Genomic DNA, 21,570 nt, shown 5'->3' with positions numbered 1-21,570 from the left:
AGCAAATAAGTAATAGAACTAAAACCAATGAGTTAATCATTGACACATAAAATAAATGGGGAATGTGTCCATGAGACACAGATGATCCCCCACTTTCTTGCATAACATTATAGAGGGACATAACTCAGAAATAGAAAAGTTATTACCAAAATAAGTACTTAATCTGAGTTTTGCAGTAATAACCATTGTGTATAAGTTTCATATCATTTCATTGAGGCAAATGTTAATTATGGAATGAAACGAATTTAACCATTTTTCCATCTATACAGGGGCATAACTCTAAAACAGTGAAAGTGACACCACAAAAATTCTAACTTGATCTGTGTTTTGTTTTAATAAGCATAGTGTATTAGTTTCATACTATTTGGTTTAGGCAAACAAAAGTGAGAGAACAGAAACAAATTTTGTGATATGCAGACAAAGGAAAGGATGGATGGATAAAGGTAAAATTTAATGTCTCCTCTGCTACAGTGGTGGCATAAAGAGAAGTAATTTCCTCACAAGTAGGCACCATTAGAAAGATTTCTTAAAATTCAATTTGGTGATGATTTTGTCTGATGTAACAATGACAAAAGGAAACAAAGAAATCACTTGAAACATAACAGTGGTATAATTTATTCAAACTTGTGTAGCAAACTTTTTCATTCTATTTTTTATCCAATTTTCTATCCTTAGTAGTGCTGGCAATCATGTTTGATGGCTGTTTTGGTCATCACTCATAACTTCTTAACCCTTTACTCCATGGATATTTTTTTTTTATATACTTGATTCGCATAGGATTTTTTTCAGTAAAAAAAATCATCAGGTTTAAAGTGTTAATGCATTGTGAAAACTAATATTTCATCAATGAAATTCAAGTCAGATATTCTCATGAATCTCCTTTTCATATTGGATACAATTTTTTTTAAGTCTGATGCAGACATTTTGGAGACATAGCGTTTCAACTGAGGTACTACACAGGCGTCAAAAAGCGTCATTATGGAATAAAGGGGGTGGCGTCAAAAGGCGTCATTATGGAGGAAAGGGTTAAGGAAGTCATTAAGTTTTAATTTTCTAATTTTAAGTCATATGAAAGTTATCAGCTGCCTTTCTGACTACTCCAGACTTGTTTTAATCTTCATCATCATGTTCTATCAACTGTTTATCATCCAGTAGCACTGTACTTTTATCAGTCCTATAGTCTGATATTTAATCTTATTCAGCTATTTCCGTCTTCTTCTTTCATTTGTTCTATCAGTCTTTTTCTCTCCTCAGCTTGTCTCATCTTACGAAGTACTACGCTCTCAAAGTCAGTGTCATCACTTGAAACAACAGTTGGCTGTGAACAAAATTAAAAAATAATATAAAAAAAATTATTTTGGTTTGTTTATATGCCTTTTGTGTAGATATAAAAAGTTGAAAATAAAATACTATTTAAAGTAGCACCAACATTATTTAACATGTAACTAATTCATAAATTGACTTACTACTATGAAATAAGTATCTTAACAAAACTTAAAGAGATATATTATCAAAATGTCTTTTTAAATAATGTAAATTACAAAGATTGCAATTGAAACAAATGCATCTTCGTGTAAAACATTCAGTAAAATCAACTCTAAAGAAGGCAAAATATATACATCTTCAATATTAAGCATAACTATCTTCATTTGATTAGATGTACTTAACATTAACACAACAAAATATCTTCTGTGAAAACCTTAACAAATAGACTTGTAAGCAAGCAATGATTTCAACTGATTACTTAAAAATGTCATCAGTATTATCTCTTACTATTATATTTGTTAATAGAATTTATCGCTATTTTGTGCATTTTTCCTTTAATCTTTTTTTGTGATAATTTTTCATATCATGCTACTTGCTTGAGATGGAAAACTACTGCTAGAAACTAAGGAGGCATGTGGTGTTGCTAAGGAAATTGACATGAAATTGACAATGACGTCATAGGTAAAATAGCGATAAACAAATTATCATTGGTCATCTGAACTCGATTGCATTTCTCGCTTTTGTCGTCCCAGCTCAAACGAGAAAATCAATCTCGTTGAGATGATCAATGATCAGCTGTCAATGTTAATCTATAATTCTTAAACTTTTAAAAGGTAATTATATTTTTTTCTCTAATTTTTGTGCTATATTCACATTACTTGAGTGGTGTGAAAAGAATATATCTCCTCACTACTGAAATATCTGTTCTCTGCAAATGATTTGTCAAAATTTGATTATGACATCAAAAATTCTTGTTTTTTTCCTGAATTTTCCTATTGTAATGTCATGAAAAAAGGCAACCGTTTTTGACATAGCATATAAAGAATACAACTTTCTGAAAATCTTTGAAAAAGAAGCGAAAAAATCAAAAGAGAAACAGATTCAAACACTATAACTCATGTTTTATGATATTCTTCACTCACTACAGTTAAATTTAAACTATTTTAAAAGCTCGGCAAGTCTGGCACTTTAAATAATAAAATTTAACTGTCTCAAGTGGAGAAGTATGGTAACACACTTGTTGTAGTGTTGGAACCTATATTTCTCTCCCCCTCCAAGAATATACATTGTAAGTAAATAATGATCAATTTATACCTGACTAGTAGTTGTAGTAGCTTCTACTTGTCCATCAAGCCAAATAAATGTCAAGGGGTTTTCTGATAGACCCTTTTCAAACTGAGCTGCCATGCTCTGAAAAAAAAATGTTATTATTACTATAAATGATATAAGATCAACTTTAACATTTGAGTGTTGGGGAATTTCTGGTAAATGAGATCTTCAAATCAAGGACCTTAAAATTTATTTTTTTTGGCTCATCTAAATTGTGAAAAGTGAAAAAAAAACTCTACCTAATTACATCAATGATTGATTGATCGATGGTTGTTTAACATCAAGTGATAAATATTTCATGCATGTTCAGGAAAACAAGATTAACAATAAATACAATAGGTAGGTCCTTTAATAGGGACTGTTTAGAATGAAGATGTGGAAAATTTAGACTGCCATTGGAAAATGAGGGTGAACTGGAAAGGGACAGAAATTTGGCATTGGAACAGGCCACCTACAGACCCCAAAAAAAAAGAGTTGTCACAAGAGTTAATAATATACAGAGAGTGTGGTACTCGGTCTTCAATGTCTATGTAGAATAGAAACTTGGATATTGTGAGTTCTATGAAATGAATGTTAATTACTTATGTAGCATATCATTGATTGTAATTAGTTGGAAAAAGGACTAAACAAATACTGATGTGCTAAAATAGCCAGTTGTCAGATATATATTTTAGATTTATTTAAAATATAGGGGGGAATAAAATCCAGACTTACAGCAGCGTTTCTGTCCTTAAACTCTACAATACCACTACCATTTCTTTTACTGGAGATAATTAGGTTCAGGACATCACCATACTGAAAATATACAGAATTGTAAGCAATATATCTACATTACAAGGAAAATTCTCTTATTTTGTAATCAAGATATCTAAATTGTCTCTGAATTTTTACATATACACCTTAATATTACACAAGGCAGCAAAGGTAGGTGGGTTATACATCATTTTGTATATGATTACTGTAGATGTAAAGCATATTAAGTTTTATAGAGAAAGATGACCGTGGAAAAGTAAAATAATCAAGATACAAGTTGAGTATATAGGTATTTATAAAATCAGGACTAAGTGCCAGTGCAAAAGGGGTATACATCTGTTATCCACAATCTATTTCCTAACCACTAGTTGTAATTTGCGGAACCTTTTAAAGAATCTCTTTTACATTTGAAGTATCCCATATTTCTAAAATATATTTAAATATATACAAATGGATACAAACCAAGGAAACAAACTAGATATCATTGAGATGGGAGCCATCTCTGTGGGCCCCGCTGTCAATAACGTGGGGTAAATAAGTTGTATGGATAATCTGATATGAAGCATTATTTGAAGTTATTACATAGTCTCATGTGTGATTTTGATCTAAGATTTTAAGTTAAAACTGATAAATATTCTCATCTTACTTTCATAGTATAATAGTGATATGACTGCATGATGTGAACTCATTGTTTACTACTGTAAGGTGACTTCTGGATATATGGATTGATGTTTGAACAATATGTTTAAAGGTGCTGCCCAATTGATATTTGTCACATATTTTTAGAATTATGCCTTCAATATATTATGACCCACCAAGTATAAAGTATGAAATATTAATGGTTCTCGAGAGGTAGAGCGGACACAATTTGTTAAGAACAACGAACGGATGGACAGACCGACAGACTGATCTTAGACCTAGGATGCATACATTATGACACATTCTCTTGTGTTGGTTAATATATATGTTAAGTTGAAAATGTTTGTCAGGTATAAAGTATGAAATAATAACAGCTGTCCTCTCAAAATATAATGTGGATCAAATTTGTTAGCGATGGACAGACCAACAGACAGACAGACCTTTGACCTAGGAAGTGGTACATACATCATGACACACCCTCTGGTGTTGGTTAAAATGGATGTCAAGTATAATATTTGAAATCATAACGGTTCTCAAGTTATAGAGCGGACACAATCTTCACCACAGGACACAGGGTTGTCAACTGAAACCAAAGTTTTTTTGACGTTGACCTTTGACCTAGGAAGTGGTACATACATCATGACACACCCTCTGGTGTTGGTTAAAATGGATGTCAAGTATAATATTTGAAATCATAACGGTTCTCAAGTTATAGAGCAGACACAATCTTCACCACAGGACACAGGGTTGTCAACTGAAACCAAAGTTTTTTTGACCTTGACCTTTGACCTAGGAAGTTGTACATACATCATGACACGCCCTCTGGTGGTGGTTAAAATGTATGACAAGTATATACTTTGAAATCATAACGATTATCTAGATATGGAGCGGACACGATCTTCACCACAGGACACAGGATTGTCAACTCGAAACCAAAGTTTTTGACCTTGACCTTTGACCTAGGAAGTTGTACATACATCATGACACACCCTCTGGTGGTTGTTAAAATGGATGTCAAGTATAAACTTTGAAATCATAATGGTTATCTAGATATGGAGCGGACACGATCTTCACCACAGGACACGTGGTTGTCAACTGAAACCAAAGTTTTTGACCTTGACCTTTGACCTAGGAAGTTGTACATACAACATGACACACCCTCTGGTGTTGGTTAATAATCATGTTAAGTATTAAGTATGAAATCATAACGGTTCTCTAGATATGGAGCGGACACGAAAGTGTTACGGACGGACAGACGGACGGACAGACTGATCACTATAGGGCGACCCGCCGTTGGCGGGGCCCGAAATTAATGGATGAATGAATGAACTGAAGATATCAAAGATCACTATAAACCCCCTGCACCATTAAGTTACGGATGATTCTATTTTCAATCACCATACAGCATTTGATAGTATACAAACCTTGTGTAAAAGATTGTGTAGAACATCATATGAGTAGCCACCATTACTGTCATCACCCTTCTTAGCCTTCCATTTAATCTAAAATCAAATAAATCCTCTCGGTTTATTACTGGTATGAATAAATAGAAATTCACACACACAATGACCACAAAAAGTGCTCACATATTCTACATTTAATAAATTTAGTAGTCTCAAAATAAGCAAACATCAATATCTCACAGTGATATTATATCATCAGAGTAAATTACATGAAACTCGGTAAACAACAAATTACTTCAAGGAACAACTGAAGTAATTGCGGTAAATGATTTAAAAAAAAAATAAAATGTTAAATTTCATTTAGTAAATACCTGTCATCGGCAGAAACTGGCTTAGCAAGTAAAAACAAATATATTGGAAACATGTGTCTCAAATGCACTGCAAGGAGTGTTTTAGGTAGATGATGTTGAACCTCATCAAAAATATAACGATATAAAATTTTATAAAACAACAAGGTTTGACTGAACTATGTCTGAGGCTATAATGATAACCTAGACAAATCAAAAAAAAAAAGCACCCTACAAACGATTTTTTTTACTGCAAAAAAACATGTCATTTGATTTTACAGTTTTGCCTGATAACATCAGAGCAAAAAGAACTAGTACCTTTAATTTTGGTGTCTTTATTTCTTCAGCTACGTCATCTATAATTATTCTCTCATTCCCTTTCTTTATCTGTTCCTTCAGTAAATTTTGTTCTTCCTCCAGTAATCGTGAGCCTTCTTTCCTCAATCTCTCAACCTATAAAGATTAAAAAACTATATAAATACATTTTTTCCTCCTTTAGTTAAGGCATAACTTGGAACAGGCACATTATCTTGTGGTAGGGATAAACAAGTGGTTTAATTTGAATCATAGAAATGGGTAATAAAATTGTAATTTAAATGCAGTTGGAGGTCCTACCAATGATTTCAACAAAATAAAACTTATTTCTAGATCTTGTCTCGCTGATTACTTTTGCTTCTTTGTGTTTTAATTTACCAATGGCCCTTTAGGCCAGGTGAGCTAAAAATGAGAAGGGATGAACTCTTTTTTTTTTTTGATTAATAATAATTCTTCATTTGCAAAACAAACAAAAACCAATTTTGGTTATGGCAAATACATAGAAAAAACAAACATAATGAAAACTCAACAATATTATAATAGATATGATAAAAACACACAGAAGGGAAAAACTCAGTTCATAATCTAACTTCATTATAAAATATAACTTCTCTAATTCTATGGACATTTATCCCTTTCCGAACCAATTGTATAAAAAAATTTAATCAACGTGTGGTTGCCGGTGATCTCAGAAGATCATTGGGATGATGTTAAGGGTCATGACCTTTTTAGCTAATTGGATGAATCAAAATATGCCATAACAGGTATTAATGAAATTGACAACTGCGTGCAATGTGAAAAGCATTCGAAGGGGATTTTCGGTTAACCAAAATAGAAAATGTTTTTTTTAATCATTAAAAACAGATTCTTACATAGTTACTCGTGGATTATCGGATTTATCCAATCTCGGTAGTTAAATTATAAATTTTAAAGTCCTTGCCGAGGCTCTGACTTTAAAATTTATAATTTAACTATCTCGATTGGATAAATCCGATAATCCACTCGTATCAATGTAAGAACCTATATTTCCACCATTTAAGATTTTTAACAAGTTCCTAATCCTTGATTTACTTTTGTGAGGTAAACAATAGGGATTCAAAAGAATATAACTTCAATGTCATTTGGTGTCTGTTTGAGAATTGTCTCACTGGAAATCATACCACATCTTCTTATTTTTTTAATTTATTTACAGTTAAATATCTAACCTCTGCTGCTAAATTCCTTGTCGCTGTATCATCAGTTTCCTTTTGTTTAAAAACCTCTCCTTCACGTAATTCTAAATCTACAATTAAAAATTAAATGACAATTTATAAATAAAACTGATAAAATTCTATTTAATTTGGCTAGAAATAAAGGAAATTCCACTGCAATTCCCTTTAAACAGAACAGCTTTCCTAAGAACAGATATGAGTATGCTTTATAAAGTCTGGAATGATTCAACTAAGCCACCAGTCATATGACATTTTCCCAACCTAATCATAAAAATTTATCAGATCATGATATTGATTGAAACTTTCAATTCATAGTTATGGTAAATGTAGCTCACAACATTGAACCTGTATAGTTAAACTTTTATGAGTCACTTCAGCTTTCCCGCTCACTACATTATCAATGTCAGATTAACCCTAATATAAACCTTTTTTTTCAATTATGCCTTTTCCTTTGTTAGAACAGAACAAGGTTCTTTAAGCAATTACCCAGAAAACAAACAGTTTCAAACAAATGAGAAACTTAAAAATGACTCTCACCTTCTTTTAGTTTTTGTCTTTTCTTATCAAGTTCCCTGTGTCTCTTCTCTGCTGCTTTCTTTGCTTTTTGAGCTTTGTCATAAGCTGCCTATAAAAATAAAAAAAAGAAATGTTTCTCATTCAAAACAGTTTGACTATATACACAATTTTCTCAATAAAATCTCTTTTTAATGGAATTTAACTGTCCACAGATTCTTACTGAATATAATTCTTTGAAACTATATTCCACTGATCCCTTTTTTGCATTCAGAATTATTTCAAACCAAGTGTTCATCTTAAGTACTGGAAACATAATTGTAAAATGTAAAGTTTGAATAAATAATGTCATTTATTAATGACGAAATAAATTTTACAAGTCCAAAGGAAAATATTTGTCTTGTTGAAAAATCTATTTTATTTTGTTTTGTATATTATATAAAATCTTACACGTGCAGCAGGATCTGTTAACAGTTCTAAGGCCTTGGATAACTTATGGAATAATTCAGCTGAAAAAAAGAAAGTATAAAATTTGTATAAAACACAACAACCAAGGTCTAATCGAGAAAAACACACCAGCAACATAATATGCTTTATACTTAAGCAGTAATTTATGATATAACTTATATGCAAGGGATATGAAAGTTGGTTTTCTTTCTACATTAAATAGGGTAATACATTGTTCAATCATACTGCTAATTATATACCTGTAACATATAACATTACGTACGCGAGATATCAATAATTGTCTGATTAATCATACAAAATTATTACATATGGCTCATGCAAAAAAAATACAACAATTATTCATGAATACTTCATATGAAAATCAAAAATTTCTAATTAAGAAGCATTAATTTAATATGTAACTTGGCATTGCACAAGGTAATGTTTTTCTCTGGCTGTTTATGACGTCTTTACACTAAATCCATTGGATGTTGGATGTGTACGGATTGATAGTTTAGTCTTAGATGCATGATTTTTTTTATCAGTTGTTAGTGGCTTTGAACTAGCTGTCAGACAACTGTGAGTACTCTCAGATTTGTTCATTGTGTCTTTTTGTGTCAGGATGTATAAGTACCCGGCCACGTCCACTTGAACTTTTGTCCATCTGATGAGTTAAGCCTATTTCAACTGATTTTGATAGTTCGTTCTTATGTTGTACTGTTATACCACTGTCCCAGGTTAGGGGGAGTGTTGGGATCCCGCTAACATGTTTAACCCCGCCACATTATTTATGTATTTGCCTGTCCCAAGTCAGGAGCCTGTAATTCATTGGTTGTCGTTTGTTTATGTGTTACATATTTGTTTCCGTTCATTTTTTTACATAAAAAAGGCCATTAGTTTTCTCGTTTGAATTGTTTTACATTGTCTTATCTGGGCCTTTTATAGCTGACAATGCGGTATGGGCTTTGCTCATTGTTAAAGGCCGTACAATGACCTATAGTTGTTAATGTCTGTGTCATTTTGGTCTTTTGTGGATAGTTGTCTCACTGGCAATCGTACATCTTCTTTTTTATAAAAACCATGAAAAATAGTCTTATTTACTGTCAATATTTGCCCATACCTGCATTTGGATCATCAGGATTTTTGTCAGGATGGCATTTTAGTGCACGTTTTCTGTATGCTTTCACAAGCTGAAATAAAATGACATAAAATTAGATATCATTGATATGAATATATTTTAATTTCCAACATAAACCTGATAAATGAATCTTTTACCAGGACAAATAGAAATAGTGCATGATAATTATGTTGCTAGCATTAAATTTTATGCCCAATCAATAAACCTCAAATTTATCATTATTGGTGATGTTTATCATTATTGGTGATGTTAGAACAAAAAACTTTATTAATAGACATGAGATAAAACATTTCATTCTGCAGTAAATGCATTAATGTTTGTCGAAAAATATGGAATAAAGAGAACATCATTTGTAAAATACATTTGTAAGATTTCTGTTAAGCAATGTATATTTTCCCAGCAAATTCCACTTTTACTGACTACCTCATACCTACCATAACCTTAGACTCCCTCTTTGACTTTTAGGAGGATCATCAAATGACCTGGTGGGAACAAGATTCAGTGCAAAAAATAAATGTTTCTTTAAAGACAAATCCTTCTATTCGGATCTACCAATAATATCTTCTTTATATTTTATTTTTACTTTAGGCTAGGTAAAAGCTTTAAAATAAGCAAATAAAAAAATGGGGTCACCGACCTCGTTTTCGATTTAAAACGCCATCTTTTTCATGGAATTTGGAATATGGGACTTCTACTCAATAGCAGTGTAATATTTTTTTAAAAGTCCGTATCCAATAAAAACTTGTCTGTTTTGTTAACCTAGTTGTTAATACAAACTATTTTAATAATATCACCATTTTCTGAGTGGAAAATAATAATGATAAGTTGCTATAATAGTTTTCCCGCCTTTTTTTATTGTGAAATACCTATAAAAAAATTAAGTTTAAAAAAAATTGACCAATAATTTTCTCCATGAGTCTTCGATAGAATATGCGTTGTTTAAATCTAAACAAAATAAGGAAATAAAAAGATGGGGTCACCGTAATGGAAAAAGAGATATTTCTAAAAAGAGGGTAACAATTTGAATTGGCGGGAACATATTGCGCCAATTCTAAAAACAACGTCGAAAGACGTTCGGCCGGTTTAGGCTATATTCTTACAAATTAGGGACAACCCAGTTCTCGTTATTTGCTGATTTGTTGTTTGTTTGTTTTAAACTACGATAAATTCACATTAATCTACACATGATAGTACTTAGTTTTAAGTCAGTATATAATCACAGACACGTAATATAAATGCGGTGGTTGGAAAACAATGCGTTGTACAAATGTACACACGAATGCTTCTATGAACATTTCATTTCAGGTTATTCATAGTGCTTATGTGTTTAACAGAAATTCTTTTTAAAATAGTGAAGACATTTTTATATAATATCATTATTCAATCAAAGTATGTCTGAAAGACAAGACAGAATTTAGCTTCAGGGAAATATCATGAATTTTAATTTCGTTTAAAAATGTTGTTCCTTTTTATTTAGATGATAATTACTTAAAATCATTAGAAATATAAGATTCCGTTTCCACTAACAATAAAGATCAATAATTTCTGAGATCGCTGATATTTAGGGAGCTACCATTTGATTTTTATGGGGGGGGGGGGGGGGGGGGGGGGGGGCTAGGATGAAATTTGAAAAAAATAGGCAGGACAGGAGTTTTGAGTAAAAAAAAAAGGCAGGATGTGACACTTGCAAAAAAAAAGTCAGGACGACAATTTAGGTACAAAAAAGTCAGGATAAACTATAAAAAAAAGGCAGGACCGATTAGAGTGAAAAATAAAAAGGCAGGACAGAGATTACAGCTAAAAAAAATGCAGGACAAAAATTTTCATCCTAGCCCCCCATAAAAATCAAATGGTAGCTCCCTTAGTATTGCAAAAATGAGAAAGATTGATCTTCAATCGGACGTAAACATTCCATCTCCAGATGTAGTTTTAAAAGACCGATTTTTCTTCGAGTGAAAACGTTTTATATACATCGCGATCGACTTTTCAATCAATCAATCGATATAAAATTCCAAGTGTTTTATGTAGATCGATATGAAAATAAATCTGCGCATGGTCAGTTTAAAAATGTTCTTAAAAAAAGCTGATTTCAGTGTTTATTCTCAAATGATTTGACAGAACGTGCCATAGAGATAATAAAAACCAAATAAATATATTCGACGGTTTTTGCGTCATTCTTCTGAAAATATATAAATAAAAAAAGAAGATGTGGTATGATTGCAAATAACACAATTCTCCACAAATGACCAATTGACACAGGAAATTATTAACTATGGGTCAAAGTACGGCCTACAACATTGAGCAAATCCCATACCGCATAAACAACTACAAAAGGTCCCGAAAGGACAAATGTAACACAATTCAAACTAGAAAATAACAAAACAAAATTAATGAAAAACTAATTGATGTAGTTCTTTTACAAACAACAACCCCTTAATTACCGACTCCTGGGTTGAGACAGGAACCGTTTCAGCGCTCGACTGATACCATTACTTATTCGTTTCTTATTTGCTTATACGTTGAAATACGTTGCACCTATTACGAAACAAATCTTTTCAATTGTTTTCTTGTCTCTGGTGTTAGGTATGGGTTCTTAAAAGTGAAACATACCTATTACCGTGTATGTACCAGTTTTAGCGCTAGACCGATGACCTGCTACTTATTCGCTTACAATATGTTTGTTAAAGGTAACACATTTTTAAACAAATCTTTTCCATTTTTTTTTCTTGCCTCTGATGCTATATATATTGGTTCTAAGAGGTAAAATAACCCTATACTAAGGCGTAAATACTCGTTTCAGTGCTCAACTGATGCCCTGTTATTTATTCGTTCCATATTCGCTTACTATACGTGTGGTATTCGGTGCACCTTTTAAAAAATATCTTTTCAATTGTATTTATTCATTATTATTTTTTATTTTCTGTAAATTACTCATCTTCCGTTATACGTAATTTTTTTCTGACAATTCTTTGTTTATGATTACTTATGACATGTTAATCAAAAATAAAATTAATAAATGCAGAAGCATATAATTATCTCATGAACCAAATATTTCCTTATTCAATTTTCTACGATTTTTTGTTATCGAAATGGTTAGACCGATTATTTTAGATATGCAATGTATACTAAATGTAAACGCACAAGTTCTTAAAAGATCGAAAACGAGAGATGCTCTTCAGAGATAGCTTTTATTTCAATTCCGTGCAAGTGTTAACGGGGTCTAATTAACATCATATCTGTTTTGATCATTCATCCTTAGGCATCAATGAATGTCGAAATATTCCGTAATGTTGCTAGAAACTCAGTCTAAGTATACTCATACAGATGTCATACCGTGAGTATGGATAAAACCTAGTCCGACCTCTTTTCTCAAATCTCCCTTTAATTGATTTTTTCCCATATGCATTCCTCTGTAATTCTTCATTCCGACAACTTTTTAACACAGACACGATTATGTTTTTTTTTTATACAAAAATTGCGCACCTTGCACATAAATATCAAATTTGGTAAATCGGAACAAACTCGGAATGGTCATATAAAAAACCTAGAATGTTAGAAGCTTTTATGTTAACTTCTCTAGATGTACTTTGTTTTACATGTATACGTCGTTAGGTTACTGTTTTGTTGGTGTTTATCAGAAATCTAATTATTATATTCATGTAAAAATGTAAGTGCCGTACACATTCAAAATACGTCAGTGCAATTTGCCATATCCATATATAGGCACGTTATGTACCTATTGCTAAAGATACATTGAATTTTGAGGACATGTCCAGAATGATTGATGATTTTCGTACTTTCTTAATGATTTGTAAAATATCGATATAATTAAGAACCTGCGAAAGTCTATACATATAGAAAATTAAGGAAAAAAGTATTATATTATAATTTGATTGGCTCATCTTTCTGTCGAGTATCCAGATTCTGTATCGTTTCTTTGCAGTCATTTTTGTGTATTTGTTGTTGTTAGATTGCTGTATAGTTGACTCTCTTTTCATTCTCATATTTTATCCAATTCTGGAACATGTTTATTATATAAAAACAATTTTCGTTTTTTTTTCTCGGAAAATTAACCTATCAAAACGATTGTCACTCTCTCCATCGGCTCAAAGAGGAATAACTCTAATAAACGTTTCCAGTTCGCGGAAACCGCGACGTCATAAACCGCTGACGGCATAGTACTGTTGCGCTTGTATATGCGCATAAACAATAGAGGGATTTGTCTTTAATTTTATCTGTGTACATGGAAAAGATTTTAATACATGGAAAGACCTAGACTTTGTGTATGATATTGCTCATCATGTCAACAGGTTTGGATAACCCCTCAAAATAATGAGTACCGGTACCCCTTTTATGAAGGGTAAATTTCAAGCAGGTTTTCTTTAAACAAATTTTTAGTACAAAAGGGCACATTTCTCGTTGCATTGAAGACCTGTTGGTGACCTTCTGCTGTTGTCTGCTCTGTGGCTGGGTTGTTGTCTCTTTGGCACATTCCCCATTTCCATTCTCTATTTTACATGTTTACATTATTTTCAGAAAATTTTTCCCAAACAATATGTCTATCTGGTATTATATCAACAAAATATATCCATGAAATTTGGAATAAACATGCGCTTCAATCTTCTTTATTATTGCAAATAAAGGTAGTCGAACTTGTTTCAAAATTTATATGATGAATTTTCACTCTTTTAAGTTAAAAAGACTAAGTTTTTCTCTGACTCTTTTGACTCTGTCACATTTTCTTTTCTACATGTGTCAGCAAAATAACTCCTTTTCTGAGGATCATTTCCTTGTTGAAGGGATATCCCTAATTTTAGGGGTTTGTTCCCAACCTGGTCGATATTGACAGTCAGGAACCAGCTGTTGTTCAGTAGTTGCCTCTTGCTGTTGTGGTTCATAAGACAAGTGTTTCTTGTTTTTGATTCAGATTTGAATCTGTTGATTTCCCTTTTTGAATGGATTTACACCAGTCATATTTGGGGCTCTTTATAGCTTCTTCTCCGGATCTTTACAACCTTTAAAGGGTAACAAAACTTGCATTTGTTGAACAGTGTCACCACCAAAAAAAACCCAAAATAATGAAAATTAACAATTGTAACAAAACACCATTATATATGTAACACTCCCAAACGTGTCCAATTCTCCCAAACATGTATTTTTCCACTAAATGTGTCCGTAATATTCAATTTTGCCAAAACTTGTCCAATTTCATAACCGCAAACAATGTGTGATAATTGTAATTCACCGAAACGTGTCCACTGCTTAAAGCTTTTACCAGGCTTTGACCTAAAGTAATTTATTTCTATTATTTAATGAAATATTAAAATGAGTATACGTTAATGAAAAAAAAAAAAACAATTACCAAATAACATATCGTCGCTGTTATGCAAAAACCTCATATCTAAGGTTTTGATAATTTTACACCAGGCAGTAAAATAAAACTGAAATCTTTTTATCGATTATTTAGAATTAAATATGTTTGTTCCACTGTATGCGAAAATTTCTGATCTTCTAACCAATCAATAACCAAGAGAGCAAAAATGTCTGCACTTAAATTGTATTTTCAAAGCTTTTCATTATTTTTAAGCTAATATATTAGCTTTGAGAACCTAATATTGATAAAACTGTACCTGTTGTAATGTCAGCTGCTGTGCAATGTGTTTTTCTTTTGAGATAAAATATTTTCTCACAACAGAATGTCTCACTAATCCGACTACACTTTTTCGTCACATGTCAGAATTCGGGTTAATGATTGGTTAGAAGATCAGATGTTTTCGAATACAGTGGAACATGCATATTTAGTCCTAAATAATCGATAAAAAAATTTCTGCAAAACATTGAGATACGAGGTTTTTGCATAACAGCGACGATATGTATTTATGAAATGGACACGAATGATATAAAAAAGAAGATGTGGTATGATTGCCAATGAGACAAATATCCACAAAAGACCAAAATGACACAGACATTAACAACTATAGGTCACCGTACGGCCTTCAACAATGAGTAAAGCCCATACCGCATAGTCAGCTATGAACATGATAAAAGGCCCTGATAAGACAATGTAAAACAATTCAAACGAGAAAACTAACGGCCTTATTTATGTAAAAAAAAATGAACGAAAAACAAATATGTAACACCTAAACAAATGACAACCACTGAATTACAGGCTCCTGACTTGGGACAGGCAAATACATAAATAATGTGGCGGGTTAAACATGTTAGCGGGATCCCCACCCTCCCCTAACCTGGGACAGTGGTATAACAGTACAACATAAGAACGAACTATAAAAATCAGTTGAAAAAGGCTTAACTCATCAGATGGACAAAAATACAAGTGGACGGGGCCCGGTACTTATACATCCTGACACCAAAAGACACAATGAACAAATCTGAGAGTACTCACAGTTGTCTGACAGCTAGTTCAAAGCCACTAACAACTGATAAAAAAATCATGCAACTAAGACTAAATTATCAATCCGTACACATCCAACATCCAATGGATTTAATGTAAAGACGTTATAAACAGCCAGAGAAAAACATGACCTTGTGCAATGCCAAGTTACAGGTATCGACAGTTTGTAGATCCATGAATATGTATACATGTATATGCATATAACATACTAGTAATATTTAGTTAGCTTTTAATTTACTGATAACAAAATCAATATTTATACCAATAAAAACAATATTCAATGATCTTATTATAGTGTTGAATAGGTAACCTTTTAGAATAAGTTTACTTAAAGGAGCAACAAGTTTACATGGATCATTTCTAAATTTCCGGGCATGGTTAACAACATTTTTTGTAAAAGGACACATTTCTGAGTGTTACATATATAAAAAGAAGAAATGGTATGATTGCCAATGAGACAACTCTCTGTAAGAGAACAAATGAGACAGAAATTAACAACTATAGGTCACCCTACGGCCTTCAACAATGAGCAAAGTCCATACCGCATAGTCAGCTATAAAACCCTAAAAAGATACACTATTTATAGTTTGCTGTTCGATGTGAGCCAAGGGTCCGTGTTGAATGCTCTACTTTGACCTATAATGGTTCACTTTAACAAATTGTGACTTGGATGGAGAGTTCTGTATTCTGGAGAGTTGTCTAATAAATTTGGCAATCATCTTATATTAAAGACAAAAGTATAAATTTACCTCTTTTTCTGTAGCCTCTTCAGATACGTCAAGAATAGCATATAAATCTAACTTGTTTATGTCTAATGAAGCCATTTTGTGCAAGCTTAATTATTTAGTGCTTTAGACAAATCCACTAACAGGATTTTGAAAATTTGCAGGTCGTTTGCGAACGTTTGTTTTTTTGAGTTATTCCCCCTTCGTTTAAAAATTATAAAACATGCTATGACGCGCGACAACGTATATTTTCCGTGTTTTGTGCATTGGCTGTACGAATTTTAATCTCTTTATTTTTTCAGCATACCTGGTAACAGTATATCAGTATATCGTGGGCCTACCGAGAATATATAAAAATCACTGAGTGACCAATGTGAAAATTCAAAGAAAATTCAAAATATTTAGACTGATGGAAAAAAATCCGACTCATATATTTTTAATAAACACAGTAAAAGGACAACATCGCAGATTTTGGTAAAATTTTATACAACTTTAGCTCATTGAACTGTTAAAAAATCGAGAGAAAAAATAATGCAAATTCTCACATATCCTAATCTTAAATCACATGACTGATTGAATTCTTTCAAAATAGGAAATGTGTATAGAAAGCACATAACTTCGAGGAAAAGGTTCTTACATTCAGATTTAATATTAAAGATAGATTTTTGTTTAATGGTGAGTTCACACGTAATTCGAATTCGATTCGCATTAACCAAGGACGTATATTAGAAGGATAGGAAACTCCCGATACCGTCTTGATAAAATCCGAGAAGTGTCGCGAATCGCGAGAAAACACGAGATCTGCATAAAGCTTCAGCGGGAACCGCCGCTTCGAGATTTCTTCGTTAGTTAGTTATACGTCCTTGCATTACTGACTAATTCGAATTAGTTTAATTAATTAATTCGCATTCGAAACGTTTAACGTCCTTACGTCAATTCTAATTAATAATAATATTATTAATAATAATAATAATAATAATAATAATAATAATAATAATAATAATAATAATAATAATAATAATAATAATAATAATAATAATAATATTTAAAGAGAGTAACTCATTTGAATTAAACCAATTTTCAATAAGGCTCTCTACATACAATGTTAACAATATGAATAAAACATAATTAATCTATACTATTACACACATGTAAACAATAGACGTACATTGTATATAAAGTAATATAACAACAACACCTATGGTATACATTGTGGCTTAACTTATAAATTTAACACATTTAAAAATAAAATGACTTGTAAGAGTTTTTGAATGCAGATATACTTTTTGATTTTTAATTTCACTGGACAGTGAATTCCACACTTTTGGACCACTAAAAGAAAAACTTGATTTGTATAATTCTGTATTTGATTTAGGGACAATAAAATTATCCGGTGATGAAAGTCGAGTATTGTACGATTGTTTACTACTTGTAGGCACAATAAGATTGGATAAATATTTTGGTGCCAGTTGGTGTTTTGATTTATACATTAATAATGATTTGTGGTAAAATATTCTCTCAGGAGCAGGAATAATTCCAGATTCCTTAAAAAGTTCAATAGATGGTCTACGAATATCGTGTTCGTTTAAAATAATTCTAGCTGCCCTTTTTTGCAATTTTAGTAAACTGTCAACTGAAAACTTGTTACAGTTTCCCCATACTGAACAACAATAATCCAAATGTGGAAGAATATACGCATTGTAAAATAGTATTCGTGCATTGTGATTCAAGTATTTTTTGATTCTTTTTAATAAAGCCAATGAAGAGTTAACTTTTTAGATTATATGATTAATTTGATCATACCAAGAAAGAGTTTTTGTCAACAAAAATACTCAGGACTTTTTCACAGTGACTTTCATTAATCTTTTGGCCATTATTGGTTACATTTAATGTGTCATTACACATCACAGACAGTTTTTGTTTTGAACCTATACACATTGTCTTAGTTTTTGACACATTAACTAACATTTTGTTTTCATCAACCCATTGACAAATATTTTCTAATACAACATTGAGTGTCTGACTAATATACCTTTTGTCTTTTCCAATTACAGAAATAGTGCTATCATCAGGAAAAAGATCAAGACTATGATTAAGATTACACAAAGGCAAATCATTAATAAATATTAAGAATAATATAGGACCTAAAACGGACCCTTGAGGTACACTTGCTTTTAATGTAGCTACATCTGAAAAAGTATTTGAAATTGATACGACTTGATGTGTATCAGCTAAATACGAAGTAAACCAATGAATTGAATTATAAGAACATTTATATTTTTATAATTTTTTATTGAGCAGTTTGTGATTTAGAAGATCAAAAGCTTTACACAGATCTAAAAATACTGTCCCTACTAAATTTCCTTCATCAACGGCTTTTAACCATTTATCTAACGAAGAAGTCATAGCAGTTTGACAAAAATGGTTTGCACAAAAGCCTGATTGCATGACATATGCAATAGATTATATTTGTTTAGAACATTCATCAAATGAGTTTTTACGTGTCGCTCCAGGATCTTAGATTGTAATGGTAAAATTGCAATAGGTCTGTAGTTAAAAACATCATTTTTTTAACCTTTATTTTTAAATACTGGTAGAACTTTAGCCAGTTTGAATAACGATGGGTATACTGATTTTCTGATGCTTAAATTAAAAATGTGACATAATGGAACTGAAATTAGGTGTGATGACATTTTTAAAAAATTGCACTGATATTATCAAGACCTGTTGCTTTTTTCTCATCAAGTGTGATTAATTGGTGGAGAACAAATTCATTAGTTATTTGTGGTATTGTAAAAAAGACATTTTCTGGTACACGACATGAAATATAATTATCAAGTTTTCCAGAACAACAGGTGCTTGAGTTTGAATTAAGATTAACATTTTCAGTAATATTTATAAAATAATTATTGAAAGTAATTGGAATGAGCGTCAAATTCGCTTAACTGTCCTAACGACGTTAACTTTTAATTCGGATTAACAAAAACGTATTTCTAATGTGAATTAGTTAATTTGAATTAGCCAATTCGAATCAATTCGAATTAAAAAAAGAAGAGTGTGTGAACGCGATTAGCGAATTCGATTCGCATTCGATTCGAATTCAATTCGAATTAAAGGTACGTGTGAACGAGGCATAAAAAACATATGGTACAGAAAGCTCTGTTTGCAAATATAGAGATGTCCTTGTTAGTAAGTCATCAGACACTTATGTTTTATTACTTATGCCACAGGGGCTTGTTTAGTGGGTCAGACGAGGTTTTACTGTCAATGACGATCGCTATCCCACAGGGGCTTGTTTAGTGGGTCAGACGAGGTCACAGTTTACTGTCAATGGAGATCGCTATCCTATAAAACCTCGTCTGACCCACTAAACAAGCCCCTGTGCTTATGCGTAAATCAAATTAAAATTTCTTCATATGTCAACTCGTGACATCTCGGTTCCAGAATAGTTGCTTTAAATTTTGGATCAGTGCTTTATTTTAAGTTATGCTTTAAATTAATTTTGCAAAATTCAAAGTTGTGCTTCACCTTAAGTTATATATGCTTTAATTGCTGTTATGGGTCAGTGTTAACATGCCACGTTGGTGTAGTTCAGTAGTGCTTTGCTTGTGTTTCAATATATTTGTGAAACATATCTATGCATTGTAATATATGCTGCGTATATATCTTATCCACATGCTCTGTTTAATGTTATGTTTATGTGATTTGTAATTGGTAAAAAACTTTCAATATCCTATGCTTGTACTGTTATATGTAAATCGAATCAAAATAAAATTTCGTGTCCAATACCTGTCCTTTTCTAGTCTATATAAAAACAGAATAATCCCACTTGTTGCTTTTATTCTGGTGGATCTGTTTCATAGCCCCATAAACTGTTTTGTTTTTGTTTCATTATGATTAACAACATGCAACAATAACTGACCCTGAAGCTGGATTGAAGGTGACAATTTTTCTGAATCAGGCAAATTAAATTTGTTCAATCATACGATAAATTGTACCAAACTGGAAATGGAACCTGCATCTCCATATCAATTCTTTACATTTTTTATCATTTGTTTGTGGTAAACAATTGAATAAGAACTTCACATCCAAATATTTTGCATCGACAATATGTATAAGCAACACACATGTAACCATGCAGGATCATAAAATGTAGCTCAACAGAGAAAAGCTGATAGATACGAACATTCAAAAGCGGGACCTACTTGCTGGCGAATTCCCCTTAATTATTCTACTTTACTATATACTTGAGCATTTTTTTCAACTGTCACGCAAGGCATTGCTTTGTCCAAGGTACATTTTTCAATGAAAGGACAAATTAGATCTTTATTTTTTCTAAACTTACACCAAGGGCATGCATATTCCATCAGTACAGGAACTTTACACTAATGATATGAATATGAATAGCACATACTATGTTTGACACATGGGCGCAAACAGACTTTTCACGAATGTGACCTACCGAAATAGTCTATCAGCGGTTTTGTACCATCATGAGTAAAACGACGGGGTCCCATGTGGAGCAAGATCTTCTTACACTTCCAGAGCATCTGAGATCACCCCCAATTTTTATTGGGTTCGTGTTGCCAGTCTTTAGTTTTCTATGTTGTGATTTGTGTAATATTGTTTGTCTAATGGTATTTTTTTCTTCATTTCTTGAGATCACCTTATAAGAGCTATCGTTCCTTATTTCAAAATTATATGATGTCATCATTCAGTCTATTTACACAAAAGTGTTCAGTTTTCCATGTATAATCTTTACAAAATATGACAGCTTTGCAACACCTGAGGCTGTAGCTTGACCCGTAATTTTTTATTTTATCTATGAAATAAACTTATATAAATTACAATTTTGTAAAGTATGCAATATTTTTCTTTTATTTATTTAGACCCAACCTACCTTGGGTGTGCAAATATTTGATTTGTAACGTGTTGGTGTCCTCTCATAAGTCAAGTGTATTCTCTAAATATCTTTTTCTCATTCAAAGCGGTGTTCTTTCGTGAATTTTTTATACTTTTGAATTTTCATGAATTTTGACTGATGATCAAATCTATAAAAACAAAAACAA

General features: G+C 31.8%; 1 protein-coding gene across 2 annotated transcripts; it reads right to left on the bottom strand.

The window, feature by feature from the left end:
• Positions 1-599: 599 nt before the first annotated feature.
• LOC143067024 (dnaJ homolog subfamily C member 17-like) lies at positions 600-16,710 on the bottom strand. 2 transcript variants are annotated; one of them, XM_076239958.1, is made up of 10 exons: positions 16,526-16,710; positions 9,344-9,413; positions 8,227-8,285; positions 7,801-7,888; positions 7,258-7,334; positions 6,056-6,190; positions 5,412-5,489; positions 3,310-3,390; positions 2,581-2,676; positions 600-1,318 (listed from the first exon to the last, which is right to left on the bottom strand). In XM_076239958.1, exons 1-10 carry the CDS (start codon positions 16,598-16,600, stop codon positions 1,199-1,201), a joined length of 879 nt encoding a protein of 292 aa, XP_076096073.1. In that variant the 5' UTR covers positions 16,601-16,710; the 3' UTR covers positions 600-1,198. The 2 variants fall into 2 exon arrangements, with proteins under 2 accessions (XP_076096073.1, XP_076096074.1); XM_076239959.1 differs by lacking the exon at positions 16,526-16,710 and adding an exon at positions 9,796-9,874.
• Positions 16,711-21,570: the final 4,860 nt, after the last annotated feature.

The sequence above is a fragment of the Mytilus galloprovincialis genome, chromosome 3, assembly GCF_965363235.1.
Source record: "Mytilus galloprovincialis chromosome 3, xbMytGall1.hap1.1, whole genome shotgun sequence".
Classification (NCBI taxonomy): Eukaryota; Metazoa; Mollusca; class Bivalvia; order Mytilida; family Mytilidae; genus Mytilus; species Mytilus galloprovincialis.
This window is presented reverse-complemented; position numbering and strand designations above follow the sequence as displayed.